The 18767-nt window shown below is 36.3% G+C and overlaps 1 protein-coding gene across 1 annotated transcript in view; it reads left to right on the forward strand.

The window, feature by feature from the left end:
- pav (kinesin family member pavarotti) overlaps positions 1-18767 on the forward strand; it is a 222903-nt gene that overhangs the window by 156095 nt on the left and 48041 nt on the right. Inside the window, exons 17-19 of the mRNA XM_090412700.1 lie at positions 8995-9187; positions 18003-18088; positions 18250-18340. Of these exons, the coding sequence (XP_090268826.1) occupies positions 8995-9187; positions 18003-18088; positions 18250-18340 (370 nt within the window). The remainder of the gene's footprint in view (positions 1-8994; positions 9188-18002; positions 18089-18249; positions 18341-18767) is intronic.

Below are 18767 nucleotides of genomic sequence, written 5' to 3' on the forward strand. Positions count from 1 at the left end.
TGAAGCAATATGTATGTGAGAACCTATACTGTATTAATTAACCTAAAATCATCATAAGGGAAATGAAATGTACACAAAATTGGTAACAGTGGGGGACATGCCTAATTTAATTCTTTATTCTGAAAAGTAAAATTCATAATAAATTTGGAATTGACTGGATGAATGAACAAGTTCTCAGAGAAATATGTTATTAAGTTATGGAAAGAGAATAGTTCTGCTAAAACAGCTATTAAGCTTGATAAATCTAAGCAATAACTAGCATTATCTAGATTGTTAATTATAGATTGCAAAACAAAACTTGAAGTGCAGTTAATGAAACTGCTAAGATTAATTCAAAAAAAAAAAAAAAAAGCCTTTTATAGATATGTAAAAAAGAAATTTAAAATAAAGTAGAGAATTCAGCTGTGGTTGTAAAATAATTTTATTTTGCAACAGTATATTTGAACACTGGTCATGTGGAAGAGGAAAGTGTACTTTAAAGTTGTATTTACCTAATGATATAATATAAGAAGATGAAATTATCTTATATGACTTGGCAGTTGATGAGATTGAGAGGAGGAGGAGGGGGGGGGGATGATTTATCTCTTTTAGTAGCCAAGTAGATATGGTTTTTCAGTCTACTTTTGATCACCTTTTGTGAATTGCTGAGATTGAAAATTTATAAGATTCATGTCAGTTCATCACATTATGGAGAATCAGAGACCAGTTGTATCCAAGATATCCTTGATAAAAATTAGTTTTTGAGTAGGACACAGCATGATCAGTTATTACTTGCAGCGTTATTTTTTATGAAGAATCACTAGGAAAATATTAAGGTAATGGCTATGATATAATTTACTTGGATTTTATTTGGTGGCAAACAATTTGGTAGTATTTCACAAAAAACTGTTGATCAAAATGTTCTGTCAACCAATATTTATACAGTACATTTTGATGCACAACAGGAAGTAGTGGTTAGAGGATGCGATTTCCAAAGAGCCAGATGGTTAAGAGCAGGACACCCCAAGGTTTAATATTAAGATCCGTATTGTTTCAGATATATTCGTATATGATTTAAGTTCAGATATGAAAAAAAAATCTTTCTTTGCTGAGAAACTTGAAACTAGGGCCAGAGATTGCTTACGTGGAGGTCTTACCTCCACATAAGCAATCTCTGCCCTAATCTTGATGATGATCTTAAAAGATTGGAGGAGTCTACAGGAAGTTTAAAATTCAGTGTTGTGAACAAAGTACATTTGTTCACATTGAATTTTATTTCTTACTACACATTAATTTGTGTGGAATTTGATAAGAAAGTAGTACAGGAATCCCTCGCTTTAATCAGTTACTGTATCACGTGAAAATGTGTTAATCGGATATAATAAGCAACGAAAAAATTGCAGCTCATCCATGGGATTCAAAATCTTTACTTTTTTGAAAGACATTGGTTTTAATCATTTTTCCTGCCAGCATAACTGTAGAAGATAATAAAATGTTTTTAAAAGATTTAAAAATAGAATATACTTAAAAGAAAATTATGAGAAATATTTGAACGAGTTCTGTGCACTGATTTCTGTTTCTTTTTCTGTGTATACATTTTGCATTCCTTCCACATGAGGCACCTTTTTGCAGTGGAGGGGACCTTCCAGTAACAATATTAGCCCTTATTGTATTCTTTGCTCTACTTCTCCTGAGTTTTTTTTTTATTATTATCCTGTCTTATAGCTCATCACTGGGATCCAACACCTCACCACCATGTCTGCCATGCTGTGTGGCCCAGGGACATCTGGAAATGGTGATCCTGGTAGGCTCACATTACTTTGGCCTCCTTCATAAAAATTCAGTAGGTCAGTAGGCTTGCCTGCAAGGGTCCACAGTAAGTCTCCATCCCAATGATCTGAGGACAGGGCCCAAGGCTTACAACCTGTATGGAAGGGCTACCAACCCTTCCATACAGGTTTGGAAAGGTTGGTAGCATCTCCAAATTCTCTAAAGAAAATGCTTTCAAGATATTTCTTGAACACAATTTCAGCTACAATAGCACAACCAGAAAAATTACTTTAATGCAACATTTACTGGGAGAATACCAACCACTTTTCTGTAGGCATAATATCAGATTGGGACTCCTTGATGTTCCCAGTGAGAAGATCTGCATTGAATGCAAGGAACAAAGCGTGACAGCCATGAGAAGAATCCTCATATATAGGGATGGGCACTTGATTCCCAGGAACATCATTGTTACCTTTATCATGCCAAAAAAACTACCATCATCTCTCAGAGCAGGTTATCTCAGCTGTCTAGTGTGTGTATATATATATATATATATTTGTTTGGTTTCTTGTAGGCTTTTATTTATTATTATTATTTTATGAATGCATGAGGGCCAAGGCAGAAAATATCTGCATATTACCTTGACTACAGACTTCCAGTCTGATATGATAACTGTTATATATAGCAGTCTAGATACATTTTAAGCATCTACTTTCACCATTTCATATGATGAAAGTAGATGCTTAAAATGTGGATAGGATAATGCTGGAAAAGCTTCAGTGTGTTGTGTGGAGAAATTTTCTGTGCATCCAGCCAGAAGTAAAATAGCAGCATCGACATCCTGTCTACAGTAAGTAATGTGCAGACCAGATCTCTGCGATGAGAAACATTTTCTATACCTTTTTAACTAAGTAAAATTATTTGCAGACTTGCAAAAGTTTTCCTTGCTAACACTTAGTCCTGATGATGCTCTTATTTCAGAAGTTTTGAAGGACAGTTGTAAGATGGTGGTTTTAAATTAGCAAGAAATATTTTTTCCTTAGCAACTAATTTCTTTAAGTTAATCTATCTATCCAAGATAAGTCGTTGCTTTAAATCTGGATTTGTGGAAGAGCTCTTATTTTTCATCTTTTTATAAATTGCTTCTAGTTTATTGTATATTACAGATTCTGATTTTTGGAAACTCCTGACATAACTTCGTCCATTTCGTCTAATAAAGACTATTATTTTCATATTGACTGAATTTTAATGGTATAGATGTGAACAAAGAGAGATTGATAAGAAAATAATTATTTATTGACTTAATTGCTAATATTTCACTAGTATTCTATCCAGCATCTTCAGAGCACGCAAAGTTTGTTACAGTAGCGAGACAACCACAATCCGGTATAACAATGGGACTAATATGAGCAATTGTAGCATACAACAATTGCTCATACACAAAAGTGCCCTATATAATTACTGAAAATAAGAGCCAACAAGCTTGGTATTACATCTAGGTCTGCCTACTCACTGATGAGACCTCAAAACAGGTCAAAACCGATCTGGGTAGTGACCCTCTCTCATAATGTAGAACAGTAATACATCTCCTAGGAACTGTGTTTTACATTATGAGAAAATACTAAGAACAGTGATCGGAGCTTGCTCCACCTTTACTACGAGTTGCCCTTGCATTGCACTACCAGGTGTTGGCTTATGCTTGGACTCACCAAACTTTATTTAGTTTTCTATATTTGGCATGAAACTTTTAGATCAGATTTTCTATCTTTGAGTTTCTTATTTGGCTAAGAAATAATGTGATATTCAACATCCGCTTAATTTTAAATTATTTAACTTTGCCGAAGTGAAGCCTGTTGGCTCTTATTTTCAGTAATTGTATTTGTGCACCTTTTCGCAACCAGTAAAGATACAAGCTCTGACTATTGAAACCTTGGTATTACATCTAGGCCTGCCTACTAACTGATGAGACCTCAAAAAAGGTCAAAACCAGTCTGCATAGTGACCTTCTCTCATAATGTAGAACAGTAATACATCTCCTAGGAGCTGTGTTTTACATTATGAGAAGATACTAAGAACAGTGATCGGAGCTTGCTCCACCTTTACTACGAGTTGCCCTAGCATTGCACTACCAGGTGTTGGCTTATGCTTGGACTCACCGAACTTTATATAGTGCCGTATATATTTTTTGTGTTCACTGAGGCAGATGTCCACAGTTCTTCCTGTCTGTCCATAGTAGGCTCAATGACATGAACAGGGCACTTCATAGACTGGATGTGATAAAGGAGAGAATCTGTCCTTATGTGAACGGATGAGAGTTGCCAATTTCACATAAGATTTAAATACGGTGCATAGTTGGTGTTTGTTAAGCACTCTAGATATCTTTTCAGATGTGCCTTTAATGTGTGGGATGGTGACAGTTTTGTTGTAGTCTTCTGTGGTAGACATTGGGGGGGGGGAGCATTAGCATTTAGTATTTTATCTATCTTATGGGGATTATAGCCATTGGTCAAGAAGGTGTGCCATAGGTGAGAAAGTTCAGCAGTGAGAGCAATGTCATCAGAACAAATTGCTCTAGCTCTGTGGGTTAGTGTTTTTAGAATATCATATTGTTGAGATGGGTGATGGTCTAATTGTTTGCGTAAATATATATGGGTTTTATATAAACCAAGAATGATAAGGAACCTTCTGGAAGACGTGTGATTAGTGTGACCAGGAAGGGCAGGCAGTCATTGGCTTCTAGTTCCATCGTAAAGTGGATTTTTGGGTGCTGGCTATTTAAAGACACTAAAAATGTATTCAACATGTCTTGGCCATGTTGCCAAATAGCAAACACATCATCAACATAGCGTAGCCAGAGACTAGGTTTGAGAGGTTTGAAAATGGCTGTATTGATAGCTAGCTTTTCTGGATGTTCTATGTAAAAGTAAGTTGGCTAAGCTGGGAGAGAGGGGGGGGGGTCCCATCTAATTGTTTGTATATTTTCCCTTTCCATGTAAAATAAACTGCTTCTACTGTGAATTTAAATAGTTGGAAATATATCAGGAGGAAATAGTGAATTTAGTAAATTAAGGGTTTCAGTTAATGGTACATTCGTGAATAATGAGGTGATATCAAAACTCACCATTAAGTCTGAACTTTTTAAGGCATGATTTTCTAAAATACTTTTTAGGTGGGTAGAATTTTTAACAAAAGAAGGAGAATTGTTTGTGAAAGTGGCTAGTAGTTTGGCCAAATGTTTAGCAAGTTTATATGTAGGGCTGTTTATACCAAGGGCAAATATTCTGGGTGTGCTAGGTGTGCGGTGCTCATTCACAAAATATCAGTATCACTGATATTATATTTTTGCATTTATTCCCATTAAAGACTCCCCTAATTGTTTGCAGACTTTGCATGATTCCTAAAATTAAACACAATATACTAACTTCACTGCCCTCTTCATGAGGATAATGAAGCATTAGCGCTTCCTGAAGAGGGCACTTTTTGACACATAAACATTGCACCACATTTGCGTTAATAGCCCAGGTGTGCTTCCGAAATACATACACCTTTGCACCCTTTGAAAAGATGTAAAGAGGGCACAGTGGGTCAAATTCTTAGTGTTCTATTATTTTTTAAACTGCTGAGAAGGCGAGGCTAGGTGAGCTCACATTGAGAGCTCACACAACACCTAGCGGCTGTGATTGGTTGTGTCAACCAATCCAATTGAATGTTGTCAGTTGTCATGAGTTGAGCACTTTCTGTATCCGATGGCTGTATTACAAACAGCTGTTACACATGTTTTCTGGAACTAAAAATTTGAAAGTGGATGTTAGGAGAAAAAAACCTAAATGTTTCTGTTGCTACGCAGTATAGCATCTGTTGAGGTTGCAAAGTTTTTTAATGGTATAGAGACATTTTTATTCTAGTCTTTGGAAACAACAGACAGTAAAAAATATCTAATCCTGAATAAAAATGAATATTCTGTGTATTATAAGACATTGTTGATCTACAAAAAAATACCAGCATATGTGAGATTGATAAGACAGACAAACCGCCAATATTAAAAAAAAAAATAATGAATGCAGGATTCCCAAAAGTGTGGGTAATTCTGATAATTATTGGATGTTATGTACACTGAGTCTCAGTAAACAAAAGAAAATTCTTGGGAAATGGAGCAAAATATATACAAACCAGAGAAGTACACATAACATGGGCAACAAATTTTACGAAATCATTGGCTGCTCCATGAAACCATAATTATTCCTGCCATACTATGTCTCCTTGTAAGTTTTTTTTTAATTATGCCGTCATAAATTCACTTATTCATGTCTAGACTTTATAGGTTCGTGCTATTCACTCTACCCAGCAACTTATAGGACACATATCACAAATGTTAATTATTAATAATTCGTTTAGCATTTAATGAAAGTATTTCTACTCACTTATTCTTTCCTTTCATTTCCTATTCTCACATGTCTTATAAATGATGGTTCACATATTTTCATCTTTGAGTGTTTCAAATATACCAACCAAATATAGCATTCTCCTTCATTGTTGTTTTCTAATAAATCCTAAAACAAACCGATTGTTCTCCCACTGCAGAAGTATTCAAAGTTATCCTGCAATTAATTGCATTGGACCAATTAAGATGAGCGCTGAAGTGCTATGCACTCTCAAAACTTTCATACATCAATAAAAATGCAATCATACAGTCAAGTGCATCTGCAGAGGGGATGGGGGGCAATGGGGAACTCCTCCCTGGGATCGAGTAAAAAATTCCACAAATTATAATTATAAAAGTGATTGAGATATGTAACTTTACACCCTTGACCATGGGACGCTTTTTCTGTCTTAAAATTTTATTATGCGTTGGTTTGTTTCGGTCAATGGCGAGGTAGCCATAGAACACGTGTTTTATTGCAGCAATAAATCACGTGTTCCTGCTTTTGGTTCATCTTTTTCTGATTTGTGAAAAAAATGTTCATTACTGTTGTGAACAGCAACCAGTGTTCATTTTCCCTCTGTGTCTAGTGAATCACTGAGTGAAATGTGAATTGTAAATTTATAGTGAAACAAATTTAAAAAGCAAAATACATTTTTAAAAGGTAACCGTATGTAATTAAATATTATTTTACTTGTTAGTTTTATGATTTTTTTTTTTTTGCTTTTAAACTGAAATAATTTGATTTAGTTACTTAAGTATAAAGAGCTAATAAGCTTCATTTCGGCAATGAAAACATTACTTAAATTAAGGGGATATTAAATCCCACATAGTTTTAAAACCGAATAAGAAACTCAAAGATTGGAATCAGAGAGTTTCTTGCCGAATATAGTAAACTATAAAGTCTCGGCGACACTAGCGTTAGCCAATGCAAGTGATCCTAGTACGTAGTACAATACCGGACAACTCGTTGCAAAGGTGGGGGAAGTTCAGAATAGCATTTAACTGTTCCCGAAATAATGGCTCTAAAAGAGCTACATAATAATAACCACATTATCATAACCAAAGCAGACAAAGGAAATGCAACTATGGTGATGGATACAACAGAATATGAATGCAAAATGCATGCACTTCTCCAAGACCAGTCAACATATCAAATTATAGATCGGGATCCCACCAACTCACAAAAGAATAAGGTGTGCAAATTATTGAACAAAGTTACTTCCTGGCCAAAAGAAACAGTCAACAAACTCAATCCCTTCCATGTTAAAACACCCAGGATATATAGAGCCCCAAAAATTCACAAACGAGGTACACCTTTATGCCCTATTGAAGATAGTCTTTAAATTCACAGTAGAGGCAGTTTATTTTACATGGAAAGGGAAAATATACAAACAATTAGATGGGATCCTCCCTTTCTCCCAGCTTAGCCAACTTTTACATAGAACATCTAGAAAAGCTAGCTATCAATACAGCCATTCTCAAACCTAGTCTCTGGCTATGCTATGTTGATGATGCATTTGCTATTTGGCAACATGGCCCAGACACGTTGAATACATTTTTAGAGCATTTAAATAGCCAGCACCCAAAAATCCACTTTACGATGGAACTAGAAGCCAATGACTGCCTGTGCTTCCTGGACACACTAATCACACGTCTTCCAGAAGGTTCCTTATCATTTTCGGTTTATAGAAAACCCACACATACAGGGAGATATTTACACAATCACACCATTACCCATCTCAACAATATAGTATTCTAGAAACATTAACCCCACAGAGCTAGAGCAATTTGTCCGGATGACATTGCTCTCACTGCTGAACTTTCTCACCTACGACACACCTTCTTGACCAATGGCTATAATCCCCGTAACATAGATAAAATACTAAATGCTCCCCAGAAATCCTCTCCACTGTCTACCACAGAAGACTACAACAAAACCATCACCATCCCATACATTAAAGGCACATCTGAAAAGATATCTAGAGTGCTTAACAAACACCAACTATGCACCGTATTTAAATCTTATGTGAAATTGGCAACTCTCATCCGTTCACATAAGGACAGATTCTTTCCTTCATCACATCCAGGAGTCTATGAAGTGCCCTGTTCATGTCATCGAGCCTACCATGGACAGACAGGAAGAACTGTTGACATCTGCATCAGTGAACACAAAAAATATGGCCTCATATTTGTGGCTGTATTAATACTCCCACCCTCAACAAGTATGGCTGTATAAATCTACCAAAGATTTGAGAGACTGTCATCCTAAGACCAAATTAATACCTGCTTTCTCTCTCGTTTTTTTTTTTTAACCAACTTAGATGCCGCCTAATTAGGACTTTAGTCTTTGTGTTGCTCACTACAATATTACAGTTGCTCCTATTATTCCCATATATACCAGATTGTGGTTGTCTCGCTATTGTAACAAACTGTTTGTGTGCTCTGAAGATGCTGGATAGAATACCAGCAAAATATTAGCAATTATATCAATAAATAGTTATTTTCTTATCAATCTGTGTTCGCATCTATACCATTAAAATTCAATCAACGTGTACAATGACACATAAGCCTTTCTGCATATTGTTTTCATAGTTAGCAAGTAGTATATAGATGCTCAAATCCTGTATATAATGTATGCTCATAGGCACTTTCCAAAACTCATGCTACTTCATTTCTGGTTATTTGCAACAGTCAGGTCTATGCAGTGTGTCCAACATACTTGTAATTGCTCCTCTCCATCATTCTTGGGTAACTAACTCTTAATTGGCCTAAAGCAAAAATATAATATTGCACTTGTTCTACGAATTCTTTTTAACTTACAGGAAAAGCGACTTGCAGAAAAACAAGCTGAACTAGAGGCAAAAATGTGTATAACAGAAGAAAAATTTCGTCAATTGAGAGAAATCTTGTATTCAGGAGATGACTGGGATCATTTTGTTGAAGGTAATCCTGTTGTAATACATACGCCAATTGCCTCTTCTGAACCCAGGCTAACTAGAGCAGCCACTGCTTTAGGTAAGTTTTCTTTGAGAATTTTCTAATTCTATAGTATTAGCACTCCCCCCCCTCCCTTTTCCTACACTTTAAATTGAAATTTCAGAAAAGTGATATTTGTGTATGATTATGTGTAGTGGTTAATTATGTTATGTGATTAGTTGTGTAAAGCTGATTATATTAACCTGTTTTGCTCTTCAGAATAGTTTCTTTTCTAATTATTGGCATCTTTTTGTAAACTTTCATCTAATGTTATTTTGCATTTCAGACTACTTTGTTAAGTCTACTTTGCATATCTATTTAAACCACATAGGATGTCTTCTAAAACTGACAGTCCTCTAACAGAATGAGAGAGAGAGAGAGAGAGGTGGGCATCTACAGAAAATTTTCCTTATCGTTTATCTCTCAGAAACTGAGAAAAGAACTAATTTTTGTGATTAAAGCTATGTGAATGTGATCAAAGTACAGTAGTATCATGTAAGGATTGTGACATGGAACAAAATGAACAGTGAAAACTCAGCTACTAGGACAGACACCTTCAGTTTCCTAAAATCATTAATGGAAGAGAAGCAAAAGTCGAATAGTTATACAAATCCCTTATTAACATAATGTTTAATGGGTTGTTTGACTCTTGTTTTACTGTTAATATAGAATAGAGTGGCAATGTGTCATTTCATCTAACAGAGAATACAACTTTTGGCTAAGTGCCAAGCTTTCAGCTCATGCATGTTCATTCAGTATCCATGTAGCTGAGACATCAGTCTCCACATAATCTATAAGGAATGCAGAGAACTGACTGAAGATCCAGTGTCTCCAGTCATTACCTTCCCATGATGTGCCCAATTATGGTATTTACATGGATATTGATGAACAAAGATGAGCTGGAAACTTGGGACTTAAGCTGAACAAGTTGTATTCTGTGTTGGCTGAAATTGCATGTGTTGCTATGGTTAATATCCAAGGTTTAGCCAAACAAGAATGCACTGTTTTCATTATGTGTCAACATTGGATTTCATAATTCTACTTTTGCTTCTCTTCTATTGATGCTTTGTACATTGAAGATAGACTTGTCACTTCATCCAGTTCCAAAACTAATTGGGAAAAATTGGGCACTGCAACTTATTTATGATTTTGTTGTCATTGAAGGTAGTAGCAATACTGAAGGAGTAGAAAAATTATTTAAAACATCAGAAAGGGTAACTGACAGGGAAAGGAAAGAAACATCTATTTGTGAGGGCCAAACTATAAAATAATGCAGCTTGCCACTTCCAGTGTATTTTAATGAAATTAATTTGCAATTGAACATTGCAAATATTCTGCATATTTTCTGATAATTAGAAAAGAGTCCATTTATGTGCTTACTCAACCACTATACAAAACTGAACATGTTTCATTTTGTACACACACACACACAAAGTTTAGTGGACTTATTAAAGCAAACATCATTACAGCAAACTCACTGTAGCAAACTATCAAAGAAAACAACAAAAACCAAATGAAGTCCTATAGACAAAATACTGTCTAAAAAATTCATCATCAATTTCCTGATATACGAGGTGGTATCAAAATGTTTCGAGACTAGGTTTGTAACACACCAACAGATGACAGCAAAAGGCTGCACACACAGTCACAGGGAGCACCTACCTTCATAAGTCAGTGTGCCAAAAGACATCGTCCTGTGTACATCAGGAGCTGTGCAACTGATGCTATTCTGACCACCTGCGTTACCACATCTGCGATTTCATCATGGACAGCAAGTTTGAACAAAGAGCAAACATGAAATTCACGTTTGAAAAAACGTGAAATTTGAGGATCATTACTGGTGACGAAACTTGGGTGTACGGGTATGACCCTGAGACGAAGCAACAGTCTTCACAGTGGAAGAGCCTATCATCTCCACGACCAAAAAAGGCGAGGCAGATCCGCAGCTCGACCAAGTGCATGCTTGGTCGAGCATCGTCTTTTTCGACATTCGCGGCATTGTGCATCGAGAATTCGTCCTCAGGGGCCATTTATAAGGGCTGTCAATAGCGAGTTCTACTGCCAGGTTTTAAGGCGCCTGAGGGAGAACAGTCAGTGAAAGCAACCAGATCTGTGGCGTGCGAAAAACTGGATGCTCCACGACGACAATGCACCCTGTTACCGAGCTCTCCTCACACGCGAGTTTCTCGCCAGAAACAACATGATCTCACTTCTGCACCCTTATCCCTCTTCCCAAAGATGATGATCCAGCTCAGAGGTCACCGTTTTGACACCACTGCAGAGATCCAGCACGAATCGCAGAAGGTGCTTGGCATGCTTCGAAAAGAAGACTTCCAGGACACATTCCAGAAGTGGCAAGAATGCTGGGAGCGCTGTATTGATATGCAAGGGGACTATTTTGAAGGTGATAGTGCGTAAACGTAGAAAAATAAAGTAATTTCTCGTAAACAGAGCTAGTCTCAACTTTTTGATACCCTCGTACATACCCTCAAGGGATGTTCAGGCTACTCTAACAGCATTACATGATTAAGTTTACATTATTAATAATCTATCAACAATTTTCCTCCAGATTAGTCTATTACTTATCAATACTCCATTATTGTATCTAACATTTTGTTCTCCTAAGGCAATTGATTCGGTCAGAAGTGACTGAATCAATCCATCTAGACCTTGGTCTTCCTCTGTTTTGCCAACCTTTCCTTGTCCATTTTATTTAAGTGGCCATGCCACCTTAGATTAGTTCTGCTCACACATTCTTGAATGCTAAAGAGGATTTTCTTTAAGAAAATTCTCTTGAGCAAATTTTCTACAATGGAAACTATTGCAAAACCTACACATCTTCTATAATGATTATTGACAGTATTTATATCTTTGTAGTTTCCACAATAACTATTTTTAGTATTATTTTATCTCTCATAATGAATAAAAATATAAGAAAAGAAAAATTCAAGACAATTTGATTTATTATTTACTGAATATTGACTTCAGTAAATGAACTCCATATGTGATGGTGGATGTGCTAAGTGGATGTTTAAAAAAAAACGTAAAATATTTTAATAAATATGTTGCCATTCAACAAAGATCTCTTCACATAAGAAATGTGCACAGGAGGGAAAAAATCTCAAGAGGTAAGTTATCAATTATGACAATAAAGCATAGAGTAGTACAACTCATATCAAAGGTGGAGCAAGCTCCCTCACTATCCTTGATATTTTCTCATAATGTAAAAACACAGCCCCTAGGGGATGTAATACTGTAATTACATTATGAGGAGAGGTCACTACCCAGACCGGTTTCAACCTTTTTTAGACTTCTGTCACCCCTTTTTTGGTATAGGATGGATATGAGATTGCTTCCATGCTTTGGATTAAGTACCAGATATGTAATAGAGATGATGCATGACGTGTGTTAGCTCAGGAGAGAACAGTTGGAGAATGTTTGTGAACAATTGAAGAGATATGCCACCAAGACCAGAAGACTTTTTTAGTGTCCAAGTTCTTTAGTAGTTTTCTGATGACTCTTTGTCAAAAAAACTGTAGGAGACATACAGCTTGGATCCCAATATGGTAGGAGGTGATTTCCCTTGGTCATCTATACAGGAATTTCAGGAAAAGAGGGATGCCAAGAGGTGAGCTTTATCTTTGGGTTAAAGTTACAACAGTGCCATGCCATTAGGTTAAAACAGAGGTGGAAGTGCAGGAGAGCAAAAGTTGCATCCAACGGTCTTAGGAAGCGACCAGAAGGACATGGCTTCTGTTTGGACAGAGGGCAAGTTTTCTACTGGTAGCCTTTATGAAATCAAATTTGAATCAACTGATCACTGATTTGTATATGTCACTTTGGTATAGGCAATGCATAAAGCTGGTGTTCTTGATTGAAGTCGCATGCAGTAAGCTGAATTTTTTTTCTTTGACTACTTTGACACATTTTTGGTTGAAGCAAGGCATGAAAAGTGGATGTGAATTATGGGTTGAATGGGGGATAAAGGTCTTCATACTAGTGAGAATAATTTCTCTCATTCGTTCACAGTAGGTGTTAGGGTCAGGTGAGTGGAAGCAATTATCAGACCAAGGAGTAAAAATTCCAGAGGTCATCCCAGTTGACTCCTTTGTAATCCCAGAGGATGCAAGGTCGGGAGTGGTTGGAGGAAGGATGATCTGTGAGAGATGAGACTTGTATGAGATTGTGATCTGAGTTGCTGAGAGGAGAGATGACCTTTGTGGTGTATCTGAAAGGTAAACTGGTCAAAAAGAGATGCAGAGTATTTGGAGAGTGAAGAGGGTTATCAGAGATTCGAGTAGATGTACAATTTGTGTTAGGTCATTACTTAGCTTCTTATCCTGCATAGTTGGTAGTGTTGGAGTAGGGGAGCCAGTTGGAATTGTGGACTTTGAGGTTGCCTAGGAAGATGACCTCACTATTTGGATAGCTTCAGGAGGCTAATGCCAGATGGTAGCTAATTGAATAGCTGGATTACAGGTGGTTAAGTTTCATGGAAAGGTGTTTGGAGACTGGTAAGTATAACAAATAGAAGTTACTAAATGGAGGAAGAAAACCTTGAGCCAAAGAAGGCCAAAAGCAGGGGTTTCTAAATTAGCCATTCTCTGGCAGAAATAAGATGTCTGGTCTGGAAGACTCCAAATGATGGTGGACATCGTTTATGTTAATGCCGTGAATGTTAGTAAGTGGATGTGAAATGAGTTTTTAGTGAAAACATTCTGGTATGGTTTGTATGTTGTGGCTATTTGTGATGGGATTAGTATATCAGGGAGATTCGCTTTAGTTGCATTGTCACTGTTATTGCTTGTGAGAGTGTTCGTACCTCCGATCATAAGTTTGACTTGATGGAAGGATATAGCTGGGACGTTCAGTGAGAGAAGACAGTGAGAAATCAGTCTCCATGTCATGGTGTGACCTTGACAGTGCCCCCACATACCATTACTCAGATTTCCTCTCCAGGCACGACCTAGCAGAGTATGTGGCAATGGGATTATGCATCACTTAGGAAGCCTACCGACTCATTACCGACAGGTTCAGGCCCATCGCTAACTGGCGGCTGGCCTGTGGCATCACTGTTTTAACTGCTGTACTCTTGAAATGGAGGAGTTTATGGGTCTCTAAGTATATTTGTCATGGCCTTAAAGGGTATCACTCACACTGCACGGAGGAGAGAAGGAAGAGTATGAGATTATACAGCCTCTCCCTGCCAAGTCACCCCCCCCCACACACACACACACCACGAGGTGGGGGTGACTTAGCAGGGAGAGGCTGTGTATTGTACATTCCTGCGCATTAGGCAGAAACTAGAATCCCTGCTCTGGATACCAACTGTGGCATTTTCCACTTCAGACCTCCAATAAGCTGATAGTGGTATTTCACCAGGCAATGATGAACATCTACCACCTAGTGTTTATTTGGCATTTCCTTCAACTAAGAAGATATCCCTTTGTAGTGGGAATACTTGATGGTTTCACCAGAGCTCCTTATGTGGAAACAGGCCACACCACGAGGTGGGGGTAACTTGGCAGGGAGAGGCTGTATATTGTACATTCCTGTCCATTAGGCATAATGGATATTGTGTGAATAATGGTCAGAATGGGTCTCCTGCAATGAATCTTTTGGTGCAGTGGAGATAGCTGGATAATAATAATAGTCTTGGTTGGTTTTCCATATTGCTTACAGGCTATGAGGTCTCACCCAATTTATCTACCTTTTGACCTTTAAATTATCCTTAGAGCAATCTTTTATAATCAGATTAAATAAATACGACAAGCATATATTATATTTATCCACCACATTCATCTGTAACCAACATTATTGGTCAGTACGCATTCCCACCATGTGACTTTTAACCAAAATAAAAACATTAGTCTTTAAACTTATGTGTCTGAAATATCCTGGATTAACTTAAAAGATGAGACGTGGTTTGCAAAATTAGAGTTTATTTATAAACTTACAGCTAATGCTTCTCTAGTGTTACGTGAGTGCCTGATGACACTCATGTAACACTAGAGAAATATTATCTGTAGAGCCATATTGGACAAGGTAAACAATTTAAAATAACAGTTTTCGTATTATTTAAAAATTCATATTTTGATGGAAATGACATCTCTTTTGATCATTAATTAATAACAGAAAATTAATTTACAGTATATTAGTCTTTCAGATATCACTTCCCAATAGTGAGAAATAGATATAGAATCAGTTTTATATCTATTGGAAATGTAAAAAGTTTTCACACAACTACTTAAATCTTGCTCATTTATAAAGATTATGATCTAAAAGGTATTGTGATTCTATTTAATTTGATGATGTTTTAATGCCATGATCTCCTAGTTTAGACTTCCATGTTCACAAAGGTTGGTGTAATGCATATGTTCCTTGTGCCTAACCTCAGTGGAACATCCAGTCTGACCATAATACTTCAGTCCGCATGAGCATAGAATTATTCAGTACTTTATCAATAGCAGATATTTTGTAACCAGTAGAGCAGAAATCTCTTTTAATGTGATTGATTTCACATGTTCCTCATCAGAACAAATAATATATGATTATCAAGAGTTTTGTTGACACCAGTATTCTGACTACATGAATTATGTGAGACTGCTGAACTTAACAAATGAGAGTATGAAGTGGCAGGTTGAAAAATTATATTCTGTATTGGTTTAAACCACAAACAAATATGATAATATAATATGATAAATTTCATGCTTGCTTGCTGGACATCACCTAGTTAAAGAAGGTATGAGCTGTTTTCAAAGAACCAAGATAACAATCAGTAATGAACTACTAGAAAAAACTCAGCAGAAAAGAATGCACCATCAGCATCAGAAGCATTAGTGGAAAATAAGTGCAGCTAGCAGAGAATTACAGAAATACTGTCAGCAAAATTGATTTTATATTAAGGCAAAACACAAATGAGATAGGTGTGAATAATTTTGAACTTATATTTGAGCAACAGCAATCAGAGAAAAAAGAAGTAGCTATAGTAGGAAACTAAACACAAAGGTAACCTAAATGGCATGGTTGGCACTTTCCAGTAGAATGTGGACAGATTTCAAAATGGGAAATTGTATGATGCAGCTTATGCATGCGTCCCACAGAAGGTTCTAGTATAGAATAAATAGAATTTTTCTGTTAATTAGAGAGGACAGCTGACATAAAAAGAAAATATAAATGAAAAAGTTGGTTCTTGTTGGTGACCTTGTTAAATTTTTGACAAAAATTTAAAATCCAAAATAAAAGAGTATTCATAACTAAAATCAATTTAGAGCTTATCTTCAGCATGATAGATGAGCTTATCTCTCCTTACACAATTTTATTATTATTACTATTATTACGAGCAACTCCAGGGAGTCATTAGACTCATCGAGGGAGGCCCCAAATCATATTCATCACAACTATCTGACATTCATACAGTATCTATCATACCTCGCCTTAAACTCATTCACTGTCACAGCATCCACTACAGACTCAGGGAGCGCATTCCACTCATTCACTACTCTAAAAGTAAAGAACCCAGCTCTAACACCTTTACTAACCACACTTTTGCCCAGTTTCCATGGATGTCCCCTAGTCCTCCCACAACCAGCCCTGTTCTCAAAAATATCTTCTGAATTAATTTTATAGAAACCCTTCAGTAATTTGAATGTCTCAATCATATCTCCCCTCCTCCGCCTATCAACCAATTTTTGCAACCCACAAATCCTCAACCTGTTCTCATACGGTTCATTCCACAGACCTGCTATCATCTTGGTCACTCGCCTCTGGATCCTCTCCACCTCCTCCCCATCAAGAAGAAACCTAGGTGACCAAATCTGAGCACAGTAGTCTAGATGGGGTCTTATCAAGGCTCGACAGAGAGGAACAATAACCTGCTTGTCTCTGCTTGTCAACGTATTCTTCAGCAACCAAGTGATTTGATGAGCTATTTTGGTCACTTTTGCAATGTGTCCCCTAAATTTCAATTCCTTATCCACCAACACTCCTAAATCTCGTGCCTCATCAATTTCCTGGAGCAGGGTTCCACCAATTGTCTAATGTTTGGCTTCATTGTTGATTAAATACTTGTAGTTCTTCAATGATCGTCAATAAATGATTTCTTGCTTTACTCTTACTGTTGTCAGATATGAAAAATCTTATTTGCAGAGATAAATGATAAATTGTTCCTTTCTACATAATTCTTTCAGGAACTCTCCCCCCCCCCCCCCCCCATCATCAATTCCAAAGAGAGTTTGTAGAACCCAGTTTGGGAATCATTGCTTAGAAGATTGAAATGTAGAATTAACAGTATATTGAAGATCTGACAAATATATTAATTTGAAGAAACTGTGTTAATAGGAAGCTAGTAATGTAAACTGAATTTATATAATTTTATCATAGTATCCTGTGGTGTATATTCTTTATGTATGCATACATATTGGTCATCGATGATAAATACAGCCTTATAGGAACTTTTTTTTGCCAAGTAAATGTCTTGTTATCCTCTGTAAATACTGAATCATTTCCCATAGGAATACCATTGGATGGACCTCTGTGCTCTCTTATATCTCTTAATTAGAAAGTTTTTATTATGGAACTTAATAACTTAATATGTAAATAACTTATGAATAAATGGAACTTATGTAAGCATTCAAATATTTACTTCACCTATATGATGTAACCATTGTCTTATAATGATCTAGATAGCATTTTTATTTGAAACTTTAGCAGAATTCTGATATTTATTTTAATTCCTGCTGGATGCAAAGAGAAGTATTTTGATTTTTACTATTTTTAAAATAGAATTGTTTGTTATATAATAATTTACATACAGCATATTCTTTTGAATGTTTAATATTTGAACATCCAACAGGTACTACTAGTCAACCCATTCCATCTGTTGGTACACCATCCAAGTCAGATTGCCAATTAAACGACCCTCCTAAATCATCATCTAAGGTAGGCCTGCAAATAAGATTAAATTGACTTATATTATGCCTTTTTTTACTGTTAGAATGTTCTGAAATGTTTGCCAGGTATTCAAAAACTTGAAGTATGATCTTTGCATAAAACTGAAGAACAAATATCAGTGTCTAATACATTTGTTATTTTTTTTTTAGAGCATAGCGGTTGCAAATATTCGACATAGGCGTTCTCACTCATCTGGTGATGTCTGGCTTGATCATCGACCTATAGGAAGTTTAGATCTAGGTAAAAATATTTTAGGCATTTTGCAATATTTTACACACATTTTTTTTATTTTAATTTATTTTATTGTTTTCTTATTTTTAAAAACATAAGATGCATTCAATAAAAAAAAATCATGGAATTGCTTTCCGTGTGGTCGTGACTACATTCCTCTTAAGGAATGTAGCAGAGGAATGTAGCAACCTAATAATACTGCTTTCGTTATCTAATTAAGCAGTAAGATTATGCAAAGATGATGCAGACATCTTTTGCAGACATGATGCAAAGATAAGTAGGGTAGAGTAATCAGAAGTGCCACCGAAAAATGATTTGAATAGGCTGGAATAATGGGCATGTGAAGATGCTGTCATTTCAATGTAAAGGATACACCTGTTTTATCTTTTTGTTGTTGAAAGCAGCAACCTTCATTAGTGTTGTGTCAACAGTTTAT

Source organism: Typopeltis vanoorti, chromosome 23 (assembly GCF_054136105.1).
Source record: "Typopeltis vanoorti isolate ZY-2024b chromosome 23, IOZ_Tvanoo_1.0, whole genome shotgun sequence".
NCBI lineage: Eukaryota > Metazoa > Arthropoda > Arachnida > Uropygi > Thelyphonidae > Typopeltis > Typopeltis vanoorti.